The following is a 22,626-nucleotide window of genomic DNA, read 5'->3' on the forward strand; positions in this document are numbered from 1 at the left end:
GTCTTACCCTCAATAAAAATATATAATTTCTTGTTTTTCTTTTTTTTTCTTTTAGCCAACCTGCAGGGACAACATTAAACGACCAAAGGGTCTTTTATTTAAAGTGTATTCCTAGTGCCCTAGAATGAGCTCACCCTACTTCCTAGGTTGTATCGTCCGTTCAATCACCGGACTGCAGATATGAAACCCAATGTCTACCCTGTTTGCTGCCTAAGTTATTCTGTTTTCTTTTTTTTTTATTTCTTATATTTTTATTCCAGGATGTGTGTCAAGCTAAGTTTCTCTGTGTATCGTTCTAAGTATTGAACATATAAAAAGGAGCATACATCGGCCTACCTTGGCACCTACGGGCTGCTGGTGCAAAATTCCCTCGGGGACACTGGAGCAGATGGCGGCGGTGGAACCAATGATGAAGCTGGAGATGCTGATGAGATGATGATGTTGTTGAGGATGGAAATGTTGACGTTGCCGTGGATGACGATGGTTAAAATTGCAGTAGAGGTGGGTATTTATTATTTGACAAAAAGTTTTTGTTGTTCTGTTTAGTCTTTGCTATGTTTTATTCGTGGCTCAAATTAACGTTCTTTTTCAAAGCTTTTTATATTTCACAGGATCTTTTTTCTTTAGCATTAATTAGCACTAATAAGTTTATTTAGCTTTAAGTTGATCTAAAGTAACTTCAGCTTTTTTACTACAAAAGCTAGTCTTTATTCCTTTCACAAAAAAAAAGGAACATTTATTTGCTTTTAAATAAAAAACTTTATGCCTTTGGCATCACATATTCTGATTTGTTTTTTTTTTCTTTTGTTTGTCAAGCTCACAATCAAAGGTTTGTAGAACACAACATAACCTTTTCTTTTTTTTTAAAGTTTTCTCTCTTTTTGAAACACCACTTTCAACACTCTTGAGTACACCACCTCTTACTGCTTGCACGGCTCCATCCAAAAAAAACTCGTCATCTTCCCTTTACTGTCCATCATGGTTCCCCCAAGCCATCATGTCCACCGAGGAACCATCATAAAATTTTGTTTTCCAAAATAGCAAAAACAAACAACATATGGTTTCCTCGATTTTCATTGTAGTAGTTACCTTTGTATGTGGAGGTAACATATGCTGGTATCGCAGGGTTGCATTCACCAGCTGCCATAAAAAAACAGACTGTTCAAACCCAGATGTCGCTCTTCTCTAATCAGACATAGGGTGACACGCTACAATGAATACTTGTTTAAAACAAAGTCCAACAATTTTAAGTTCATTTACATATACAGTCGGAATGTTTGTATCTATACGTATAATTTAAAACACTCGTTTTACGGTTCAAAACAAAAAACCCAAGCTCTTTTTTTTATTTGTATAAAGGAATCAAAAAAAAAGTGAAAAGGGAGCTAAGGAACTAGTTCCTTTTGTGGAACGAAACTAAAAGGAGCGATCACTTAAAGGAACTAAAATGTCCATCTCTACTGTTTACGGTACACTACCTGGTAGCTATGTCATGGCTAAATCCCACTAGAGCGTCAAATGATTTATTACGGTTATAGATTTGTTCCATTTTCACATTTTTTTTATTTTGATATAAAATCACAGATATTTTCTGTGTGATTAAAAAAACAGAAATGTAAAATACACTCCGAGAACTGAATTCATTTGAGAAACAAATCCAGTTTACAATGGAACACGAGAGCGAGAACAAATTACCATATCTGGACACCATGGTTTATAGACAACAAAACAAGCTAAAACTAAACTGGTACAAAAAGGATACGGCGTCAGGGAGATAAATTAATTTCCGCTCGAAACATCCACGACGGATAAAGACTAATACAGTAACAAATTTCATAGAAAGGGGTTTTAAACCCAGTTACACCACCAACGAAAAGAAAATACGACAAATTCTCAGCTTAAATGGGTTTCCAAACAACACTATAAACAGTCTCATTAAACACGTAAATGAGAGTAATCATGTCCAATGGCATATGTCGGCACCACAAGCACAAAACTAAAAACTGGAATTTCGGCCCACAATTCGGACCAAAAACTGTTTCACAAACACATAGAACAAAAGACGGCACTTGCCGCTCATTGCAGCTTGACAGGACACATTCCAACCCTCAAGAACGTAGAAATTTTGACACAAGAAAACAATTACAAATATAGATACACGTTAGAAATGTTAGAAATGTTACATATAATTGACACTCCTTTTGTCAAACGGATAAACGTTAAGGTGGACACAGACCACTGTGCACAGATTTATAGGAGTTTGATACATAAGTACAGGCAATAGAGAGAGATAGCTTTAGTATAATTTTTACATTGTTAGAAGAAAGTCGTTTGAAATTGTAATTATTATAATAATTACAATAATTATTATAATAATGTAATTATTGAAAAAAAAAAAAATATTTGTTTTTTGTTTGGTATATTATATATATATATAAATGTATAAAAATTTCAGTGAAATTCCCTGATGAAGAAAACCGGTAGTTTTCGAAGTATTGGATTTTTCAAAATAAAACAATTTTCAAAAACAATAACATCAGTTTTTTAACAATTGTTTTCATGACCTCGAGCCGAACAAACCAAAAAGTAAAATCACAGTGACAACATCGGTATTCACAAAAAGTCAAGGGGGATTTACAAACTACTAATTGGCATTTACACCAAAGAACGTATTCACAAACCCTATTAAACTCCGTTTACACTGCTCTTTAAATTCGATTTAATGGCTCGACCTTTATAAAAACACTTGATCACACTACCTCTTAATTGTACCAAGAACCATGACACACACACACAATGAAAAATGGCGCGAACTATTGGGTTGCCCAAAAATTAATTGCGGATTTTTTAAAAGAAAGTAAATGCATTTTTAATAAAACTTACAATAGAATGAACTTTAATCAAATATATTTTTTTTACACTTTTTTTCTAAAGCAAGCTAAAAGTAACAGATGATAACTGACAGAAGAAAGAATGCAATTACAGAGTCACAAGCTGTGAAAAAATTTTTCAACGCCGATTATATGAAAAATCTGCAATTACTTTTTGGGCAACCCAATATTAGCACACACAAAATCAGAGTTGCACTAATCCCTGACTTTGACAGATAGTGCACTCAATATTTTGTTGGGCAACTGCCACTACCTGTAAATGAATGTATCTTGACCACAACGAAAGTTTTCATTCACTTATGAGCTGAGTATTCTGTTCAGCTTTTCAAGCGGAATACTGTCAAACTCCATATAAAAAAAATCAGCGAAATGTTGGTTAAAAATAGGCGGAAAAGTAGTATTCTGTTTATAGCCAGGAGAATATGTTTATTGCTTTCAATGTTTCGTTTTTCTTCATTTATTTGTGAAAATACAAACTAAATAGAGAAAGCAATAAGTGCAGATAAAAAAATATGTTTTGATATAGAAACAAAAACATTTTATTGCTGTCAAATTCTGCTCGTGTAACAATAAAAAATTTCCGCGACTATTCCCAAAGCAGAATAGAATACCAACTCATAATGATGAATAACACACAATCAACAAGAAGCGGGCGTATTGTTATTTCACTCCGCAAGAATTTTCCTGTAACTCGTAATAGGTTATTATTTTGGGAAGAAAAATGTAAGTCACTCAAGGATAGCTGCGATAGAAGTATCCATTAGGCGGTTAATGATCTTCGCCTGTTTCCAGTGGAGCGGAAACCACAAATCCACATCCAAATTCATGCCTCGTGTTATGTCAGCTATGGTATAGTTCGTCACCGTTGGTGTTGTAGTGACGCCATTCCCAGTCCATCGCACTTCCTGTAAGGTGGTAATATCTGCCTTGCACTTCTCTAATACATCCGCCAGCGCGTATACTGCACCTTCTCCATAAAGAGTGCGGACATTCCAGGTGCAGATCCGCAAATCATTGACCTCGAAAATCGCTGACTGCCCGCGGCCGCATTTGCAGCTACTCCGCATAAAAACGGAGCTTTCCACCATCCGCAACCTGTGGACGCGCCCGGTAGCTTTCAGCTAAGCTTCCCGTGATAACGATGGGTACCACACAAGTCGGAGCTCAAAGTTCCAGCCTGTGTGGTGCTCACAGTCATCCCGTATCGGCCGGCGGATTGCAGGAGACTGAAAATCCCCCTGCCACAATCGATTCAGGAGGGGATGACATCGAAACGGGACCCAACAAACCCTGTGTGGGTGGGTCACAAAGTTGGACTGGGCTCAAAGTGCGCGCCAGCGACAAAGCACGGAACTCAGAAAGTACTTCGACAGCAGCAGTCAGTGAAGAATCTAAGGAGAAATCGTCCACACGGCAAGTGTCCAGTGTCCTGAGGAAGAGTGGTTCCACAGCTTTCTCACCTGCCCCTGGATGCGTACGGAAGTTCATCATGACAAGTTCTAACGAATATTTTCAAGATGAATTCCTGGTGGAGTCAGAAGAAGAGGCTAACACCACAGTGGTGGGAGTTCTGAATCCTGACTATGGTGCGGTTTCTACAGATAAATCCCCACCGTTGTAAGGCCGCTTCGGCGGCACTAAAGGTCCTCCTGAAGACAGGGGATTTGACGTGGTTCTTATCCAGGAACCATGGGTGTGTGGAGGAATGGTTCGTGGATTAAGAATTCCGGGATTTAAACTTCTCAAGGGTACGGGGAATCGGAGACACGTTGACGTGGTTCTTATCTAGGAACCATGGGTGTGTGGAGGAATCGTTCGTGGACTAAGAATTCCGGGATTTAAACTTCTCAAGGGTACGGGGAATCGGAGACACAGAGCCTGTATTCTCGCAAAGAGTAGTCTAAATGTTTTTCTTCTTCCGTCGCTAAGCACTGAAGATTTAATAGTAGCCAGCCTTGAAATAAACAAGTCTGATTACTTGTAGTGGTTCCTTGGCTAAACAGAAGAAAGGCGGATTGGGATAAATTTCGGCACAAATTCTGCACCACTGAATGACTCCCTTGTGTCAGCATGCCTTAGTGCCAAGCCAAGGGGCAAACAGCGATCGCCATGGTGGACCCCAGAGCTGGTTGGTCTAAGGAAGGACTGCAGAAAACTCTTCAACTGAGCTAAAGCCACAAGAGCACCACACGATTGGGACATCTATAAGGCTGAGCTAAGAAAATATAAGTGTGAGCTTAGAAAGAACAAATCCTGGGTAGAATTCTACAGCTCCGTGGAGGATATATTTGAAGCCTCTAGGCTAAGGAAGATTCTGTCCTCGAGACCTATTACGGTGGGATATAATCAGAAGTCAAAGAATGTATGGACAATGTCTAGTGAGGAAACACTAGAACTACTCGTTGATACACATTTCCGAGAAATTCTCCAACGGACAACGTGGCTTCAGAAGAGGTTGTCACAGATATACATTCGTCGGAGGCCATTAGGGGTATTGTGTCTGAGCTGAAAATCCTTTGGGTGTTAGGAAGTTTCGTCTCCATTAAATCGCCAGGCCTGATGATGTATCACCGGTTGAACTACAAGCTGTGTCTGATAAACTGGTTTCCCGGCTTAGGGAGATATACTTGCTTGTATCAAAATGTCATATATACCTTTGGGATGGAGGGACACGAGGGTCATATTCATTCTGAAAGCAGGAAGGCGAAAGATTTTTGTCCTATTAGTCTGTCATCCTTTATGCTGAAGACTCTTGAGAGGTTGATAGAAACATATCTTAGGGCAAACTTCCCTGGAGATCGCCTGTCGCGGCAGCTGCATGCATATAGAAAAGACAAATCCACTAAAAGAGCTCTTCACGACCTAGTCGGCTACATAGAGGGTTCTCTCGCTGTCAAGGAATATACAATGGAAGCATTTCTTGACTTTGAAGGTGCTTTCAATAATGTAAATCCGACGTCAACCATGAAGGAGTTGCAGTTTCTAGGCATAAACTCTACCGTAAGAAAGTTTATTAATAATTTACTTACTAAAAGATGCATTACGGCAGGCTTGGGATCTGTGGATCTAAAAAGATGGGTCAGTAGAGGAATACCTCAAGAAGGTGTACTGTCTCCTCTACTTTGGAATATAGCCATTAACAATATATTGGGTTACCCAAAAAGTAATTGCGGATTTTTTAAAAGAAATCAATATACCTTTTTTACACTTTTTTTCTAAAGCAAGCTAAAAGTAACAGCTGATAACTGACAGAAGAAAGAATGCAATTACAGAGTCACAAGTTGTGAAAAAATTTGTCAACGCCGACTATATGAAAAATTCGCAATTACTTTTTGGGCAACCCAATATTATTGTCTCTGGAAATTTTGCACGTGGTGTTTTTGTATCACTTTACATAACTGCGCCAAGTACGGTTTAAATAGGTTCATGTTTTGATATATAAACCGATCATGGATCTTGACTTCTTGAGCCAATAGAGCGCGCGATTCTCATCCGATTTGGCTGAAATTTTGCATGAGGTGTTTTGTTATGACTTCCAATGACTGTGCAAAGTATTGCGCAAATCGGTACATAATCTGATATAGCTGCCGTATAAACCGATCTTGGGTCTTGACTCTTTAAGCCTCTAGAGGGCACAATTCTCATCCGATTTGGCTGAAATTTTGTACAACGGCTTCTCTCATGACCTTCAATATTCGTGTTCATTATGGTCTGAATTGATCAATAGCTTGATACAGCTCCCATATAATCCGATCTCGAATGACTGAAATATTATACAATGACTTCTACAATATTCAGCATTCACTTATGGTCCGAATCGGGCTATAACTTGATATAGCTCCAATAGTATTACAGTACTTATTCAATATTCTTTGTTTGCCTGAAAATATATATCGGGCATAGAACTCGACAAATGGGATCTATGGTGATGGGTATATAACATTCGGCCCGACCGAACTTATCACGCTCTTACTTGTTTTTCTCTATTTTAATTTCGATTTCAGTATTAATAAATTTCGAAAAAATCGTCAGCTTATAATGGGATTCAAATCGAAAATCAAATCAATTTGAGCATAAAATCGTTACGTCTGGTAGCCCTCCTTCCACAATTTCGATCAGAAGACAGACTGTCGTTCAGTTAGTAGCCTATGTTCTTCAACTTCATCGGTTAATGCTTGAGCCTTTTGAATTCTGTCGACAAGTAGGGTAATATCGCAATCGGGAGGAATTCATTTTTGATTTCGGCAGTGGAATTATTTTCGCCCTCTTCCAATTTTTTGGAAAAGACTATGTCATTAAAACATGGTTAAAAATGCATGTGATATAGGGCGACAAAGTAGGTATGAGAGGTTTTAAAATCGATGGACTAATATCGTCAAGACAAGTGGTGGAGGACTTGACACTGGAAAAAGCTTCAAGTACATCACATTGATAAACACTATGAAAACTGAAAGATATGTTAGGGCCTTATTGACTTAAAGCCATCTCGCTGACCCTTTCATCAATTCTAGCTAAAGGTGTTTCAATATTCAAACCAGTAAGGAAGGGTGCCAACTGAATAATACGGAGGATATAGACATAGTGGTGAAGCGGATCACGAAGGCCCTGAATGACTCGCTTATGTCAGCATGCCTTAGTGCCAAGCCAAGGGGCAAACAGCGACCGCTATGGTGGACCCCAGAGCTGGTTGGCCTAAAGAAGGACTGCAGAAAACTCCTGGGTAGAACAAATCCTGGGTAGAATTCTGCAGCTCCGTGAAGGATACATCTGAGGCCTTTAGGTTAAGGAATATTCTGTCCTCGACACCTATTACGGTGGGGCATATACTGAAGTCAGAAAATGTATGGACAATGTCTGGTGAGGAAACACAAGAACTACTCGTTGATACACATTTACCGGCAAATTCTCCAACGGACAACATGGCGCCAGAAGAGTCTGTCACTGGTATACATTCGTCGGAGGTTATTACGGAAATTGCGTCTGAGCCGAATATCCTTTGGGCGATAAGAAGTTTCGACTCCATTAAATCGCCAGGCCCTGATGATGTATCACCGGTTGATTTACAAGCTGTGTCTGATAGACTAGTTCCCTGGCTTAGGGTGATTCACTCTGCTTGTATCAGAATGTCATATATACCTGAGGGATGAAGGGACACGAATGTAATTTTCATTCCGAAAGCAGGACAACTCTACCACACGAAGGCGAAAGATTTTCGCTCTATTAGTCAGTCATCCTTGACTGAAGACTCTTGATGGTTCAGCAGAGGAACTCCTCAAGGAGGTGCACTATCCCCTCTATTTTAGAATATAGCCATTACAATATATTTTTGTCTCTGGAAGAAAAAGGCGTAAAAGTGGTCGCGTATGCTGATGATGTGGCAATTGCGGTTAGGGGAAAGTTTCTCAGCACTCTATAGATAATCTTCAGGAAGCTCTACATTTAACAGCAAAGTAGGCTGCCGAAAGTGGTATAGGTATAAATCCGTTCAAGACAGAAGTAGTTCTTTTCAGCAGGAAATACAAGTTGCCTACAGTGGAACCTGTCTCCTTGGGAGGAGAGAATGTTACAATTACAGAAAGTGCAAAATACGTGGGTGTGGATTGCACCCTACCTGAGCCGGTTTTTGAAAAAAAGTACTGTACCACTGCTTCTGATAGAACCGATTGGAACTACGATATCCCTAGTAACTATGTGGCCTAATCTAGACTTGAAGATGTCTACTTTTTTGCTTCACTGACTAGAACAGACGTCTTACGCTCTAATCGGAAAACATGCTGACAGACTGAAGGTTGCCAGCAACGACTTTTGCTGAAGCTGTTAGGACATCGAAGAAGAAGAGACTATAGAACACCTTCTGCGTGTTTGTGTTCCGCACTAGCAGTTAGAAGAAGTTCCACTTTAGGTTCTCATTCCTTTGAGATCCTGTCTGATTTAGCGGATGTGAAAATTCGCTATTTATTGAGCTTTTTAAAGCTATCCGGATGGTTCAACGGTAGGAATTAGAAGGCATCTTCCTTCTTCTGTTCCTGTGGTATCACAATGGACGAAAACATCTAAGTGAGTCTGATGGCAGACTGCCACTTAAACCTAACCTAAACTCACTCGTAAAACGGTTACCCAGTCCCGATGAATATACACCTCTGGTGTTCCCCCATCAACGTCAATTAAAACAAAAAAATATTAAAATAGCCTATTAAGGGTTAAAAAAAAGCTTTGTTCAGTGAGCACAGGTCATTGTAGGCTCTGCAGTGGAATACTTAAAAATATTTTAACGAAAATCGTTTAGTTAAAAAGTAATAACGAAAAGTTAACGAATTTGGTACTCAGTATTCCACTTTTAACGAAGTCGACATCATTAAAGTCAGTTGTTTCTGTTTCGGAATTGACGCTGAAATTTGTAATTGTTTCGCGAGCGAAATTTGACAGCAATCAAATATTTTTGTTTCGATGACAAAACACGTTTCTTTATCAACACTTATTGTTTTCTCTATTTTATATATTTTTCTCAAATAAGTAAAGAAATACGAACCATTAAAACCAATGAAACAAACTAAAATCATACCGGCAATAGTTTCAATTGTTGCCATTATAATAGTTTTTTGCCATTTTCCTCACTATAAAAACTACTCATGACATAATTACCAGGTAGTGTACCGTTAACAGCTGAGTACAATTTTTTCTCGCGAAGTGCACTATCTGTCAACGGGCTTTGGTCGTGTGTGTGTATTATAGTTAAAAACCATAAAATACACATACAACGAAAAATTGCAAGAACTAGTAACATACACAGAACCAGAGTTGCACTAATCACTGATTTTGACAGATAGTGCACTCAACATTTTGTTGTTGGGCAACTGCAACTACCTGTTAATGAATATGGCTTGGTACTACTTTTCCCACCGATTTTCAGCCAACGTTTCGTCGACGGTTTTTTATATGGAGTTTGACAGCATTCCGCTCGAAAAACCGAATAGAATACTCAGCTTAACGAGTAGAAATTCGTCGAATAAATTGGTATTGATAACACATTTTCTAAATAATTGTGTACATTTCAATCAGATTTGTGATGTTTAAAAGCTAAAATAAGAAGAATTTAAGGCTTTGGGAAAAATTATTTTTCACAAATTTATGATTTAACCAACTTTCTCACAACTTTAACAATTATTACGCATAAAAAATCAGTTTTTGCTCAAATTTTTATGTTATGTCGTACGAAAATAACATATAGGTGTGATAGCAAAAATGATGAATCGTATATAAATTGACAATTTTGACAAACATTTTCAATTACATGTGAATACAAAAAGTGGCATGTCATAAGACATTTACCGTGTAATAGCGCCTCAACTCGTTTTGCATATGTCGTTTTGAAAAAAACCTCAACCGTTCACACTAGTTAAGATGTTTTGGAAATTGCACTATTACACTCCAACGTAAAGGTTATGATGCACTATTGTTAAGATTTAGTTTTTCTTGCTTTAAGGCTGGTACTATATTCGTTTTTTACAGTGGAAAACACACATTTTTCACGGTTACTTTTTGAAACACTACACAAATCTCAATGAAAACATCATACTTTTATGAAGATTTTTTCAAAAGTAATGAGGAATGTTCTACTGAATGTAATCAGCAATTTTTTTGCTAAAATATCTATTATCTTAAAAAAAGTAATCACGAGAAATGTCACGAAAATCGAACACAGAACCAGCCAATATCTATAAAATTTTGTTGATTTCACAAGGCGGATTTAAAAAGGTGGTCTAACGCGAACAGCTGTTATCAGCTGGCCAGGTTTGACGAAACATAGCCATGAAAGTCCCAAATAATCAAAAGCAAAAGTAAAAATTTTTTTAATTGGTTCCCATTTTTTTGTACGGTGTGGACCAGCTGATTGTAAATCTATTACAATACAATGAATCCATAAAAAATTCATTTAATTCGTTAATGGCGTTATATAAGCCAATATGAATTGTTCAAAATTTACGATAGTTATACTTGACTTTACTTTAATTGGCTTTTGCACAAGACGAATTTAAAAAGGTGGTCTCACGCGAATATCTGTTAACAGCCGGCCAGGTTTGATGGTATTATGATGACAAATTTTTGTCTGCAATCTCTTTGTTGTTATCTTCTTTCTCGCATATTCTCTGCTCATGCACGCACACGTATACATACACGCACAAAAATTCCTTTGTGTGTGTTGGCAAAACGTCGATCAGCTTAATGACAGCATGGCGGATTACACCATATGATTTGTGATTGTTGTACAAATGAGACCACTTTTAATTTTTTCGGTCCCGTCGAACATGGCACGGTTTTGCTTGTTACTTTCTTAAATATGAACTAGAAGCTTTGAAATTAAAAATGCCAATTTGTAGAAAAAATAGTTTTTAGTTTGGTTGACAGTTATATGATAACAATGATGTCAATATACAACTGTTTACTACCAAAAAAAAGCTTTATACGCCAAACAAAAAAGTTTAATTACAACTAAACTAATTAGTAACGCTGTTGGAAACATTGCGAGATTTCACAAAATGTAATTGATGTTTAGCAACATTTTCCGAACAATCGAAGTCAGTACAATTAAGAGGCATTTGACATTTCGATTTACTGCAAAATCATAACAAAAAATTAAAAAAAAATTGTACTCAGCTTTTCGCATGACTTCACCTCATTAATGTATCATGATTTGCCCTGTGCGCTTTTAGTGCTAGTAACGAAAAAATAGTTATTGCGTTGGTTTTTCACAATCGGTTCCAGATATTATCAAACTTATTTGTGTAATAATCATTAAAAAAATTTTGATTCACTTAGAACAAATGCATTTGTTTTTGTCACAAGCAGCTGGGATATAATAAGTATGCAACATAAAATATTCTTTATTGTTTTCTTTATTTTTATAAACCGGATCGGGTGTTGGGTTTGTTTTGTTTAGTTTGCATAACTAAAAGTGAGCCCAGCTTTTTTATTACAATATCACTAAATTTTCACAAATAGCCATCGGAACATCTCAAATTACAATGAATTATAACGGCGTAACTTTAGAACAACTTCTATTGGCTTATATTTATAAAACCCCGTTTACACTGCTCTTTTAATTTAGAACAACTTCTATTGGCTTATATTTATAAAACCCCGTTTACACTGCTCTTTTAATCCGGATTTAATGGCTCGATCATCTGTTTTCCCTTTATAAAATCAGCTGACGAGAGCCTTTAATCTGGATTTAATGAGCAGTGTAAACGTGGTTTAGCGCCTTTAACTCATTTAATGAATTTTTAATGAATTCAACGTATTCCTAAAGGTTTGCAATCAGCTGATTAACACCGTACAAGAAAAGTTTATTTTTGCTTTTGACTATTTGGGACTCTAATGGTCATGTTTCAAAATATGTATACGCGTCGGCTCCAAATTGTTTCGATTATCTGTAGTAGACACAAAGAAATGATTTTTGCAAAATTTTTTAAAATTTTGAAAAAAATTTGTGTTAATTAATAAAGTAGTAATATAATATATATATCTACATATAGTTAGTAGATCTCTCTTTGTTTTCTCAACAGAAATATTTAATTAGATAGTATTATCATTTTACGAGTGTATGCAGAAATTACAATAAGTGAGGTTATTATTTAACTTATGAAGTAGTCATAACGAAACAATTAAAGGTGATTTCATTTGTACAACAACCACAAATCATATGATCAAACCTAAACAGCTGTTCGCGTGAGACCACCTTTTTAAATCCGCCTTGTGAAGGAGTCTACAATAGGTGTGTTCGAGAACTCAAAAATTTGTGCAAATTTGCACAAATTTTTTTTGGAAGTCGTTCGCGTACTTTATTAACTTTTAATGAAGATTTATGACAGTAACTAGTGTTCAGGTACAGAAAACTCGACAAATAAAGTTGTCGTTTTACCTCAAATTGGTTGTTCTACATTTGAAGTTTAGTGCAAAATTTGCGGAATTATTTGTAAAATTAAACATTGTATCCTTCCAGACACCAAGAATAGAGCAATTATCGGTAGTTTTGATGGAACTATCCTCATCGGAGAGCTTCGATACCGTTCCGTTCTGTGTGTGCATTACAGTTAAGAACAATACACACACAAAAAACGAAAAATCTTGGGTCTAGCTGTGCAGTTACACAAGTGACGCACAGTGAACGGATACATATATCTTCAACGATAAAAATTAATATGGCATCAAACAATTTATCAGTGCATGTGTACACAGAAATGTGCGTGTTGGGACGTACTGAAATTCGTGCATGTGTTGTAATTTCAAACCAAACCCACCCCTTCGTAATTCATAAATAATGATACACAAAACAATTTAAAAAGAGACAAATGCAGCATTTATTTGTAAAAATAATTAGATTTTGTAGTATTTTCACAGTTATAAGTTAGCTTTCCAAAAACCTTTGTCAGCATCCTCCACTTGTATCCAAACATTGTTGTTTTTGTAATTGCAAGGCCAAAAGCACACATTCTTTCACAAACCTTATTATATCGTATTGATTGATTGAGTTCTTGTTGTGAAAGAATTATTTATTTTTCTTACGAGTATATTTATTTATATTTAAAAAATACTTCCTTATTTATGCATCTACAAACATTTTATTTTTTTTTTCACTAACAAACACTCAGTTACAATTAGAAGTTTGGCGACTGTGCTGTGCTCTTTTTGGGCGTCTCGAAATGTAAATTTTCTCTAGATGAAACAACAAGTTATGACGAAACGAACACGTTTCGGCAGATTATTCAGTTTTTTTTTTTTATATGGAGTTTCAACACGAAAATCGAATATATAGTTCCGGCCTTTATAAGTTAAGTAAGCGCAACTTTCCAAAAGCATTTGTCAGCATCTTCCACTTTTATTTAAATGTTGTTGTTGCAATTGAAAGTCCCAAAGCACAACACATTCTTTTACAAACCTTATTATTTCGTACAGATTGATTGAATTGCTTGTTGTGAAAAAGATATAAATTTTTCTTTTGAGTATATTTATTTATATTTAAAAAATACTTATGCATCCACAAACATTTTATTTTTTCCACTCAGAGTAAATATATGTGAGCAACGCCACTAAACTAACAAACACTCAGTGGCGATCGCGTTTATTTTGCATAAGAAAATGACTCGTTGCACAGCGACTGTGGTTGTGCTCTCAATGGGTGTCCCGAAATGTAAGTTTTCCTTAGATGAAAAAACAAATTACGACAAAACGAACACATTTCGCAAATTTTTCCCTTTGTTTTTTTTTATATGGAGTTTCAACACGAAAACCGAATATAGTACCGTCCTTAACTTACCGAATTGCGGTACAGGCCTTAACTTTTTGTGAATACGGCTGATAGGCTTGCGCTTTTAATCAGGTCTAATAAGTATACAACCGAGTACCAGTTCAAAAATGCGATACTAAGTACTCGGTACTGGCCAATGAGTACTGTCACAACCCTACTCGTTTCTATTATTTATCTGTATTCGTTGAAGAACACGATTTGTAAGTGCTGGTTGCTAAAAATATAAAAATCTAAGCGATAATTAGAGAAATATTTGTAAAATTGTGTGGATTGAAAACACCTAGTTATATACTTTCATTCTCAAAGAAAAGTTTTTTTTCTGTGGATATTACGAGTAAAATGTGGAAAATCGTCTGATATTTAGCAAAAATTTCGCCACTTGCTGTTAATTCGATAACGAGTGTCGAGAAAAAAAATTACTCGAACAATCGTGCTGCAGCGAGATTGACAAAACTAACCATTAGGCATTTAATAAATAATTTTTTCAAGACCATTTTTTGGTTAAATTTCTTCAGCTCCATCGACCAAAATAAAAATTTCTTCATTTGTTTTCCACAGATAAAACAATCAACTATTTATTGTGAACAACAGGATAACGTACAATATATGTTTTTTAATACCACACGCTAAGAAGAAAACTTAATTTAGCGCAAGAAGAAAGGTTAAAGTAAAGAAGACCACAACCAACCCCCTACTTGGTAAACAACACTTTTCTTAACACACCGTCAAGCGACCGATCCAAGATGCTAATAAATAATACAGAAGCATTAAAAAGTTGGCTGGTAGTAATTCTTGAACCACTGTAAGTACTCAAACTAATCATTTTTCTTATTTTACTACTTGTACAGTCCATTCCCCGTTCATCGCTAGTCACTACGTATTATGTGTGCGAGTGTGTATATATTTTATTATTGTTGTCTTTTGTTTTATAAAAACAGATGTGATGCTGACTCTTCTGCTTTAGCACGTTATGTGTTGGCTCTACTGAAAAAGGATAAGCCAGAAAAAGAGCTTAAACGGGTTATGATTGAACAATTGGATGTATTTTTGGCTGAAGAAACTAAGCCTTTTGTGGAGCGCCTTTTTGAGGCCATAAATAGTGAAGAATATCTGAAAACACCCCCGCCAACTGCCAATCTAAAGTCAGCGACGGACAATGAAGACGAGGAGACCTCCACCACAGCTGAAAAATCTGCCATACCTTCTTTAGCTGCCAGCGAAACTTCCTCGTTATCAACGCTGCCGACGTCATCAACATTAAATATTACAAATGTGATAAAACAAAATGAAAGCGAAACAATCACTAGTGTTACCGCCAAAATAGCTGATAGTTCTGCTCCAGCCACCTCATATACCGCAGAAAGAATTAATACACCACCTATTGAAGAAGTAAGTTATTGCAGTTTACATTGTAATTGATTGTTCATCATAAAAGAATGCAATATCTGTATACCCTACGCCAATACTGTAACACAGGGCATTTAAAACTTTGTGCATTTGTTTATAGCGCCTAGAAAGAAGAGAGATAAAAGATATTTGCAGACCACACTTTTTATCCGACTCTCCAAATATGGCGCATACATTATTGGCCTAGAATCGAAGTTCCTTGTAAATGGAAGATATCGGGTCAAATTTAGATATAGCCCTAACATAATGCAAAGTATGCAATAACCATATTCGTACATCCATTACAAAATTTTAAAGTTACGAAGTATGTATTCCAACATAGTAAGAAGCACATTTTCGAAATACCATATATAGTTTAAATTATATATATTTAAATTATATATATTATTATACATATGTGATGTTTGCTTTACATGCAATGAACAATTAGTATATTTTGTTTTTGATTGACGTATGAATGTTTACTTTGCATACTGTATTTGTTCGTCCGATTTAGTCTAAAAATTTAACTCATTAGTCAACCAATTTGCACAAATTTTGGCACGATTTCCGTTGAAATCGACTCAGAATAAGATATAGCGCCAATATAATTATATTGCCCATTTTACACCTGTAAGTTAGGCGAAGGGTATTATATTTTCGTCACCATCCACTTTTGCCTTAACTTACTTGTTTTGGTTTAAATGTGCTTACGATGTCATGAGGTTATCACCTATGCAGAGCATAGAATCAATAAAAGATTGATTATGTGTGCCAGCTATTTTGTCGTACCTTAAGTTGTTATCACACGATGTGTATTGCCATGTGGATTTTCAAAGATAGCAACTCTGAAAGTTATACACGTCATGTGATACCTTGCAAATTTTGCAAACTTCTCACATATCACTGAGTGCTGTCCGATTCAAATTTTAATCTCAATGATTATCTCCTTTTTATAGCCGAGTCCGAACGGCGTGCCGTAATGCGACACCTATTTGGGGAGAAGTTTTAACATGGTACAGTACCTCAGAAATGTCGCCAGCATTAGGAAGGTAAAACCACCACTGAAATTTTGTCTGACGTTCTCGGCAGGATTCGAGCCCAGGCGTTCAGCGTCATAGGCGGATATGCTTACCTCTGCGCTAGGGTGTGGTACAGACGAATTATTTAAAATAAAAATGGATTGTCAAATAAATATGCAACTCCTTCGATTAAAGCGTGCTTTAATTCATCGAACATAAACATATACAAATGTATATAAATAAAATGTAGTATATATGAGAATACTTGCCGATAAGAGTGCGCTCTATTCGTATTTGACATACATAAGGAAATTCTTATAAATACAGAAAGTGACAGCATATATGTAACGGACATATTGTCTGATAGCAGCTTTATAAAACAATATTGCTAACATACATATAAGATATTGCTAATATAAAAATCTATCTCTCCGTGTTGGCTTTTTAAATTATGCATTATGGTGTGGCATTTCCAACCACTAAAATTAAGCGAATTAAAAAAAATGGTTTCTAAGATGGATTCTGTATTCCAGGAGTGATCTTTTTTGAAAATTCCTTTATACAAAATTTCCTTTGATTTAAATGAACTGTAACAGTATATGCTTCGTAATGCCAAACTTGATTAAAGGGACGACATTGACACATCTGGAGGTTACGCAACCATTTTTTCTTGCCATCTTATCTTCAAATTCACTACATAAGTGTATGTTTTTTTTTTGCAGAGTAAAACCAAAGACATCCACAATGCGACGGAACGTACCTCAGCACCATCGACATCGTCATCAACTCACTCCCACTATCAGTCGTCATCGTCCTCCCATTATCATCAGCAGCAACAGCCACAGCATTCTAGTGGACATCATCATCATAACTCATCGTCATCCAATCGTAATGACATACATACATACGGTGGTACAGGTGGTAGTGGCACTGCAGGTGGCAGTACATTAAATTTTAATAATGATCGTCATCATCATCATCATCGAAGTGCCAGCCCTCCAGCCGCTCGTCTAAATCCTGCCGACAAAGAAAATCAACCTCGAGAAAGTCGCAGAAGGCGAGCTTCACTTCGTTCTCGTTCAAGGTCACGTTCGCGTTCAAGGTCAAATGAACGTTTTTCCAGACGCTCAAGATCCCGCGATCGTCGTATGAATGATCGGGAGAAAGCCCAAAGACAATTCCGTAATAAATCACCGCCTAGTGGAGATAATCGACATGACCGTCGACGTGGCGGAGGTAACGACAGACGTCGCATGATGATGAACAACATGGGTGTAGGGGGTGGAATGGGAGTTGGAGCTGTTGATGATCGTTCGCCGCGATTTGGCGGAGATCGTCGCAGCAGCGGTGGTGGCATGAATGAAGGTAGTAGTGGTATTGGCAGACGCTCTATAAATCACTCATCAAACTCACCGCGGAGTCGTTCGCCTTCGCTGGAACGAAGCGGCAGAAGTGGAAAGCAATCTCCAACTTTGGGACGTTCTCAAATTCGTAGTGGTAATGGTAACGGTAACGGCAGTGGTGTTGGCCCTACGTCACCAGAGCTGCGTCACCATCATGATGGTGAAAAAAGACAGAGGTGTCGTGACTTTGATGAAAAGGGCTATTGCGTAAGAGGAGAGACGTGCCCATGGGATCATGGTGTTAATCCTGTAGTTTTCGAAGGTTTGAACAATTCGGCATTGATAAGCATGTCATTGCGTGAATATAATCCAGATGCACCAGATCTTTGGTCTCGTTCTACACCAGCTGCCGGTGCTATAGTAAGCGGTGGCACACCTGGAACCATGATGAGCGGCTCGACCGCTGCCGGAATAAACCCATTTACTGGTGCTGCTCGTCCTGGTGCAGTATTAATGAGCGGTCCATCTGGTCCTGTTGGTTTTCCCCATGTGCCTGGCACAGACAAAAATAGCAATGGTGCGAGCTCACTGACAGCTGCAGAATATGCTCGTACTGCTGCTGCCGCCGCAGCTGCTGGAGCCGGTTTCCGAGCAGCTACACCAATGATGCCCTTTCCGTTTAATCCTGCCGCAGTCACTACACCTTTGCAGCGTGAACTTATCCCTATTCCCGTAGTAGATGCGAGTGGAGGCGTTTCAGTTACAGCTGCAGCAGGTGGTGATGTGAGCGCTGCATTACAAGCTCAAAGCAAAAGGCGGTTCGAACTTGAAGACTCTGTTGCCATAGCCGATGGCCCTACAAAACGCAAAATACCAGCTCACAGCCGGCTGGGTCCGCGGGTGCCAAGTTTGCAAAATTGTTCCCTTGAGTTGCGAAAAATTCCGCGTGGTTTAAACACAATTGCTCATCTCAACAATCACTTTGCTAAATTTGGTAAAATTGTTAATATTCAAATTTCCTATGATGGTGATCCAGAAGCCGCTATTATTACATTTTCCACACATGCAGAGGCAAATGTTGCATACCGGAGTACTGAAGCTGTACTAAACAATCGCTTCATTAAAGTCTTTTGGCATACTTCCGATTCCACAACGGCTGGCGATGTGAATACAATGGTAACACAACAGCAAGGAGTACGCAAAAATAGTCAATACCACTTGAACAATATACCAGCAGTACCTACACCAACAGCTGATTCAGCAAAAATTGCAAACACTAGTCAACCGCAATCCCAAGCCGGAACAAATTCCATTACCAGCACAACACAAGACACCACAACGACTACGAATACAAACTCTGCATCTACAACTACTCCAACCACAACAGTGGCAGCTAGCCACGTGCCTCCACCTTCATTACGCTTGAAGAATAACATACCACCAAGGACTCCAACAGCAGCTGTAAATAATGCCATGTTCCGTAAAAAACAGGAAGAACAGGTGAAGGCCGTTGCACAATTGGCAAACGGTTTGCGCAAACGCAAACAAGAACTACTGCAAAGCTACGTGAAGCAAATGAAGTCTGCTTTGGAAATCGTTGAGCGCTGCGAACCTAGTGACCCACAAAGAGCCAAAACACTAGAAACCATTAAAGTGCTTCAAGAAACCATTGATAAGCTACGCAAGGAAATTGCAGCCGAACAGGAACAAATACAGGCACAAATACAAAATCAGCAACCTCCAACTCCAATTAAGAAATCCAAGGAGCAACAGAAGAAAGAACTTCTCGACATTGAACTGGAATTATTTGCCCAACAACAAGAGGGCAATGACACCACTGCCATACAAAAGCGTTTAGAAGAATTGCAACGCAGCATAGGCATAGTACCAGGAACAGCTGCAAGTGTTGTCATCGGTGGATCTCCAGGAATCGGGAAGTCACCGCACTATATACCAGGTGGTCGACCACCTCCCAGAGGTAGAGCCTCCTACCCTGAAGGGTCTACACGCGTTGATCGTCGACCTAAAACAATTGTTGTCACAGGTTTTACAAGTGAAGAAGCTGATTTTGTGCTCGGTCATTTTAAGGTACGTAAAATTTCCTATGTAGTAAGTCAAATAATTTGAAGTTTTCCCTTTACCAATACAGCATTTTGGTGAGATTACAAAACACGATATGGATTTGGAAAAGCCTCAGTTAATACTGTCTTACGCTACTCGAAACAATGCCGAACAAGCTGTATTGCGTGGAAAAGTCTTCAAAGATACTCGCCTGCAAATTTCTTGGGCCCCAGTGGTTACCACGCCCTCAATAGCCCCTACTGCGGGAAATAAAAACATCACAAGCCAACATAATGACGTCAAAACCAGTGGTACGGATGCAAACAAAAATCAGCCTCAGGAGGCAACCACCGCTATTTCATCGCCTAATCCCAGCCAAACAAATAGTGAAACAGATGCTAATAATACCGACACATTACCCGAACTGAGACTCGAAGATGAAGAGGAAGATGAGGAATCCGAAGATCGTTCTTGGCGTCGTTGATTTTCGTACGAAATAAAGTGGCGGTATTCACAATCTCATCAACAAAGCAGCAGCCATACCAACCGTAATAATCAGAGTCTGAGATGTAGAGTCTAATCCTATACATAAATTTAGAAGCAATCCGTTTTGTTGGAGATGTGCTCGTATTTGTTTTGGGCAGAATGGCACCACTGAAAGTCTACGCCATAGAACGGATGGTGAAGCTAGTGAGAAGTGTGAGAGTTGATTATTGTTGTTATTTAATAGCACATATTTTGTAGTCGAATAAGAACTTTTTGTATACTAGATGAAAATAAGAGGGAAAACATCCTTAATTAATATTTAATCCTAAGCAAAATGAAGAGGATTTTATCTTCTGATATGAGAACACAAATGATAAAAACGAGCAAAAACATCTAATTCGCTTGTTCTCTGGTAAAGCCCTGTAATGAAAAACGAAACATTTTTCTACGAAAAATTCTATGTGAATGATAATTTTAAACTAAAAATTTAGAAAAAAATCAACGTGAATATTGAAAAATTTTCAAATTTCTTGCAAACTTGTACAGTTACTACAAAAAATAGCGAAAATAATAGTGTTAAGCATAAAGCCAGCCTATTTATTTTTCAAAAAAACATCGGATCATGTAATGATACTCAAACATTCTGGTGTATTCTGCGATTCACTTTTCCGCCAAATCAATTTGTTATTATCACGCAAAGTCTGGTTTAACTAAGAAATTTCATGATGAAAATTTGGGAATTTTTGAAACAGGGGAAAAGTGAAACCCAGAACACAGGATTATAGTTTGATGTATAAACAAATTCCTTCATTCAATTGCTAGGGTTAGAAACCTGTTTTTTGTTTTTTTTCTCAATATTCTTCCTATACAAATTATTTGTATTCTCTATTTCATGCTATTTTTTTTTTCTTTTAAGATTTTAAACAAGTTGTTTAGTTACACACCGTTTTTATGTTGAATTATTTTACAAATTTTATATTAATTGAATATATTTTATTAATAATACAACTACAATACTAATAATTATAATTATACAGATATGAAAAAAACCTAAGTAATTTTTTCTTAAAATGAGAAAAATACCATAAAAAAAGAAAAGAAAGAGAAAAATGAAAAAGAAAAAGTAATCTAAATAAAATACCAACATCAAAAACAGAAGTATATATGAAGGGAATAAAAAAAGATATATATCACTCTAACATTGAGTAAAATCTGAACTTGATAAATAAATGAATCTATATAGATTATTTGCTATTACATTTCTCATAAATCCTACTTTGTTTTCCTTTGGGCTGTGGGAGAAATAAAAGATGGTGGTTTTCCAGCATGTGCTCACGTTGAATGTAACGCAGCTTCTAACGGTCCCTATCATTGTCGATAATACAGTTTTGGCAGTCTGGCAACAAGATACAATTTATTTGTGTTTGTCTTATGATGTGTCAAATTTGCATTTTAAAGTTGCACACATACAGCTCTATTTTGAATAACAATTTACTGGGAGTTTTTTTTTTCCCGTATATTCAATTTAATTTATTAATCAAAATTCGCCTTCCCGGTGCTATGCATTGATATTCATGCAATATTTCAAGTACAAACAACAAAATAAGTTATCTGATATATATGAATAATACAAATATTGAGACTAAATTAAAATAAATTGACATTTTAATGAGCTGAAATATATATGAAAGTCTTATATATAAAAATCAATTTGTGTTTGTTTGTATGTTTGTGTGTTCCTTATAGACTCAGAAACGGCTGAAACGATTTTCTTGAAATTTTCACAGATGGTGCATAATGATCCCGTGGTGAAAATAGGGTACTACATTTTTTGATATCTGAAGAGGGGGTGGACCCTCCCCCTTACCCTAATTTTCAGAAACGCCAGATATCGGAGATGGGTGGTGCGATTTAAGCGAAATTTTGTGTGCTCTCATATAGTACCCTAAAAATAAAAATTTGGTATTTAAATTTCGGATGGGGTACCTAGGGGGGCCGCCCCACCCTAAAACCTACCAAACATATATTTAGACCAATCAGGACAATATGGGACTCAAATAAAAGGTATTTAGGATAAGAAAACATATCTGATATCCATTTGTCGAACCAAGTGCTAGGGGGACCACCCCAAC

The 22,626-nt window shown here is 37.2% G+C and overlaps 1 protein-coding gene across 2 annotated transcripts; it reads left to right on the top strand.

Annotated features, from left to right (window-relative positions):
* The first annotated feature begins 14,362 nt into the window (after positions 1-14,362).
* LOC106083367 (zinc finger protein swm) lies at positions 14,363-21,764 on the top strand. 2 transcript variants are annotated; one of them, XM_013246308.2, is made up of 5 exons: positions 14,363-14,396; positions 14,755-14,998; positions 15,135-15,585; positions 17,327-20,035; positions 20,097-21,764. In XM_013246308.2, the coding sequence occupies exons 2-5, from the start codon at positions 14,940-14,942 to the stop codon at positions 20,490-20,492; spliced, it is 3,615 nt and encodes a 1,204-aa protein (XP_013101762.2). In that variant the 5' UTR covers positions 14,363-14,396; positions 14,755-14,939; the 3' UTR covers positions 20,493-21,764. The 2 variants fall into 2 exon arrangements, with proteins under 2 accessions (XP_013101762.2, XP_013101763.2); XM_013246309.2 differs by lacking the exon at positions 14,363-14,396 and adding an exon at positions 14,465-14,537.
* The last annotated feature ends 862 nt before the right edge of the window (positions 21,765-22,626 follow it).

The sequence above is a fragment of the Stomoxys calcitrans genome, chromosome 3 (assembly GCF_963082655.1).
Source record: "Stomoxys calcitrans chromosome 3, idStoCalc2.1, whole genome shotgun sequence".
In the NCBI taxonomy this organism is placed as follows: domain Eukaryota; kingdom Metazoa; phylum Arthropoda; class Insecta; order Diptera; family Muscidae; genus Stomoxys; species Stomoxys calcitrans.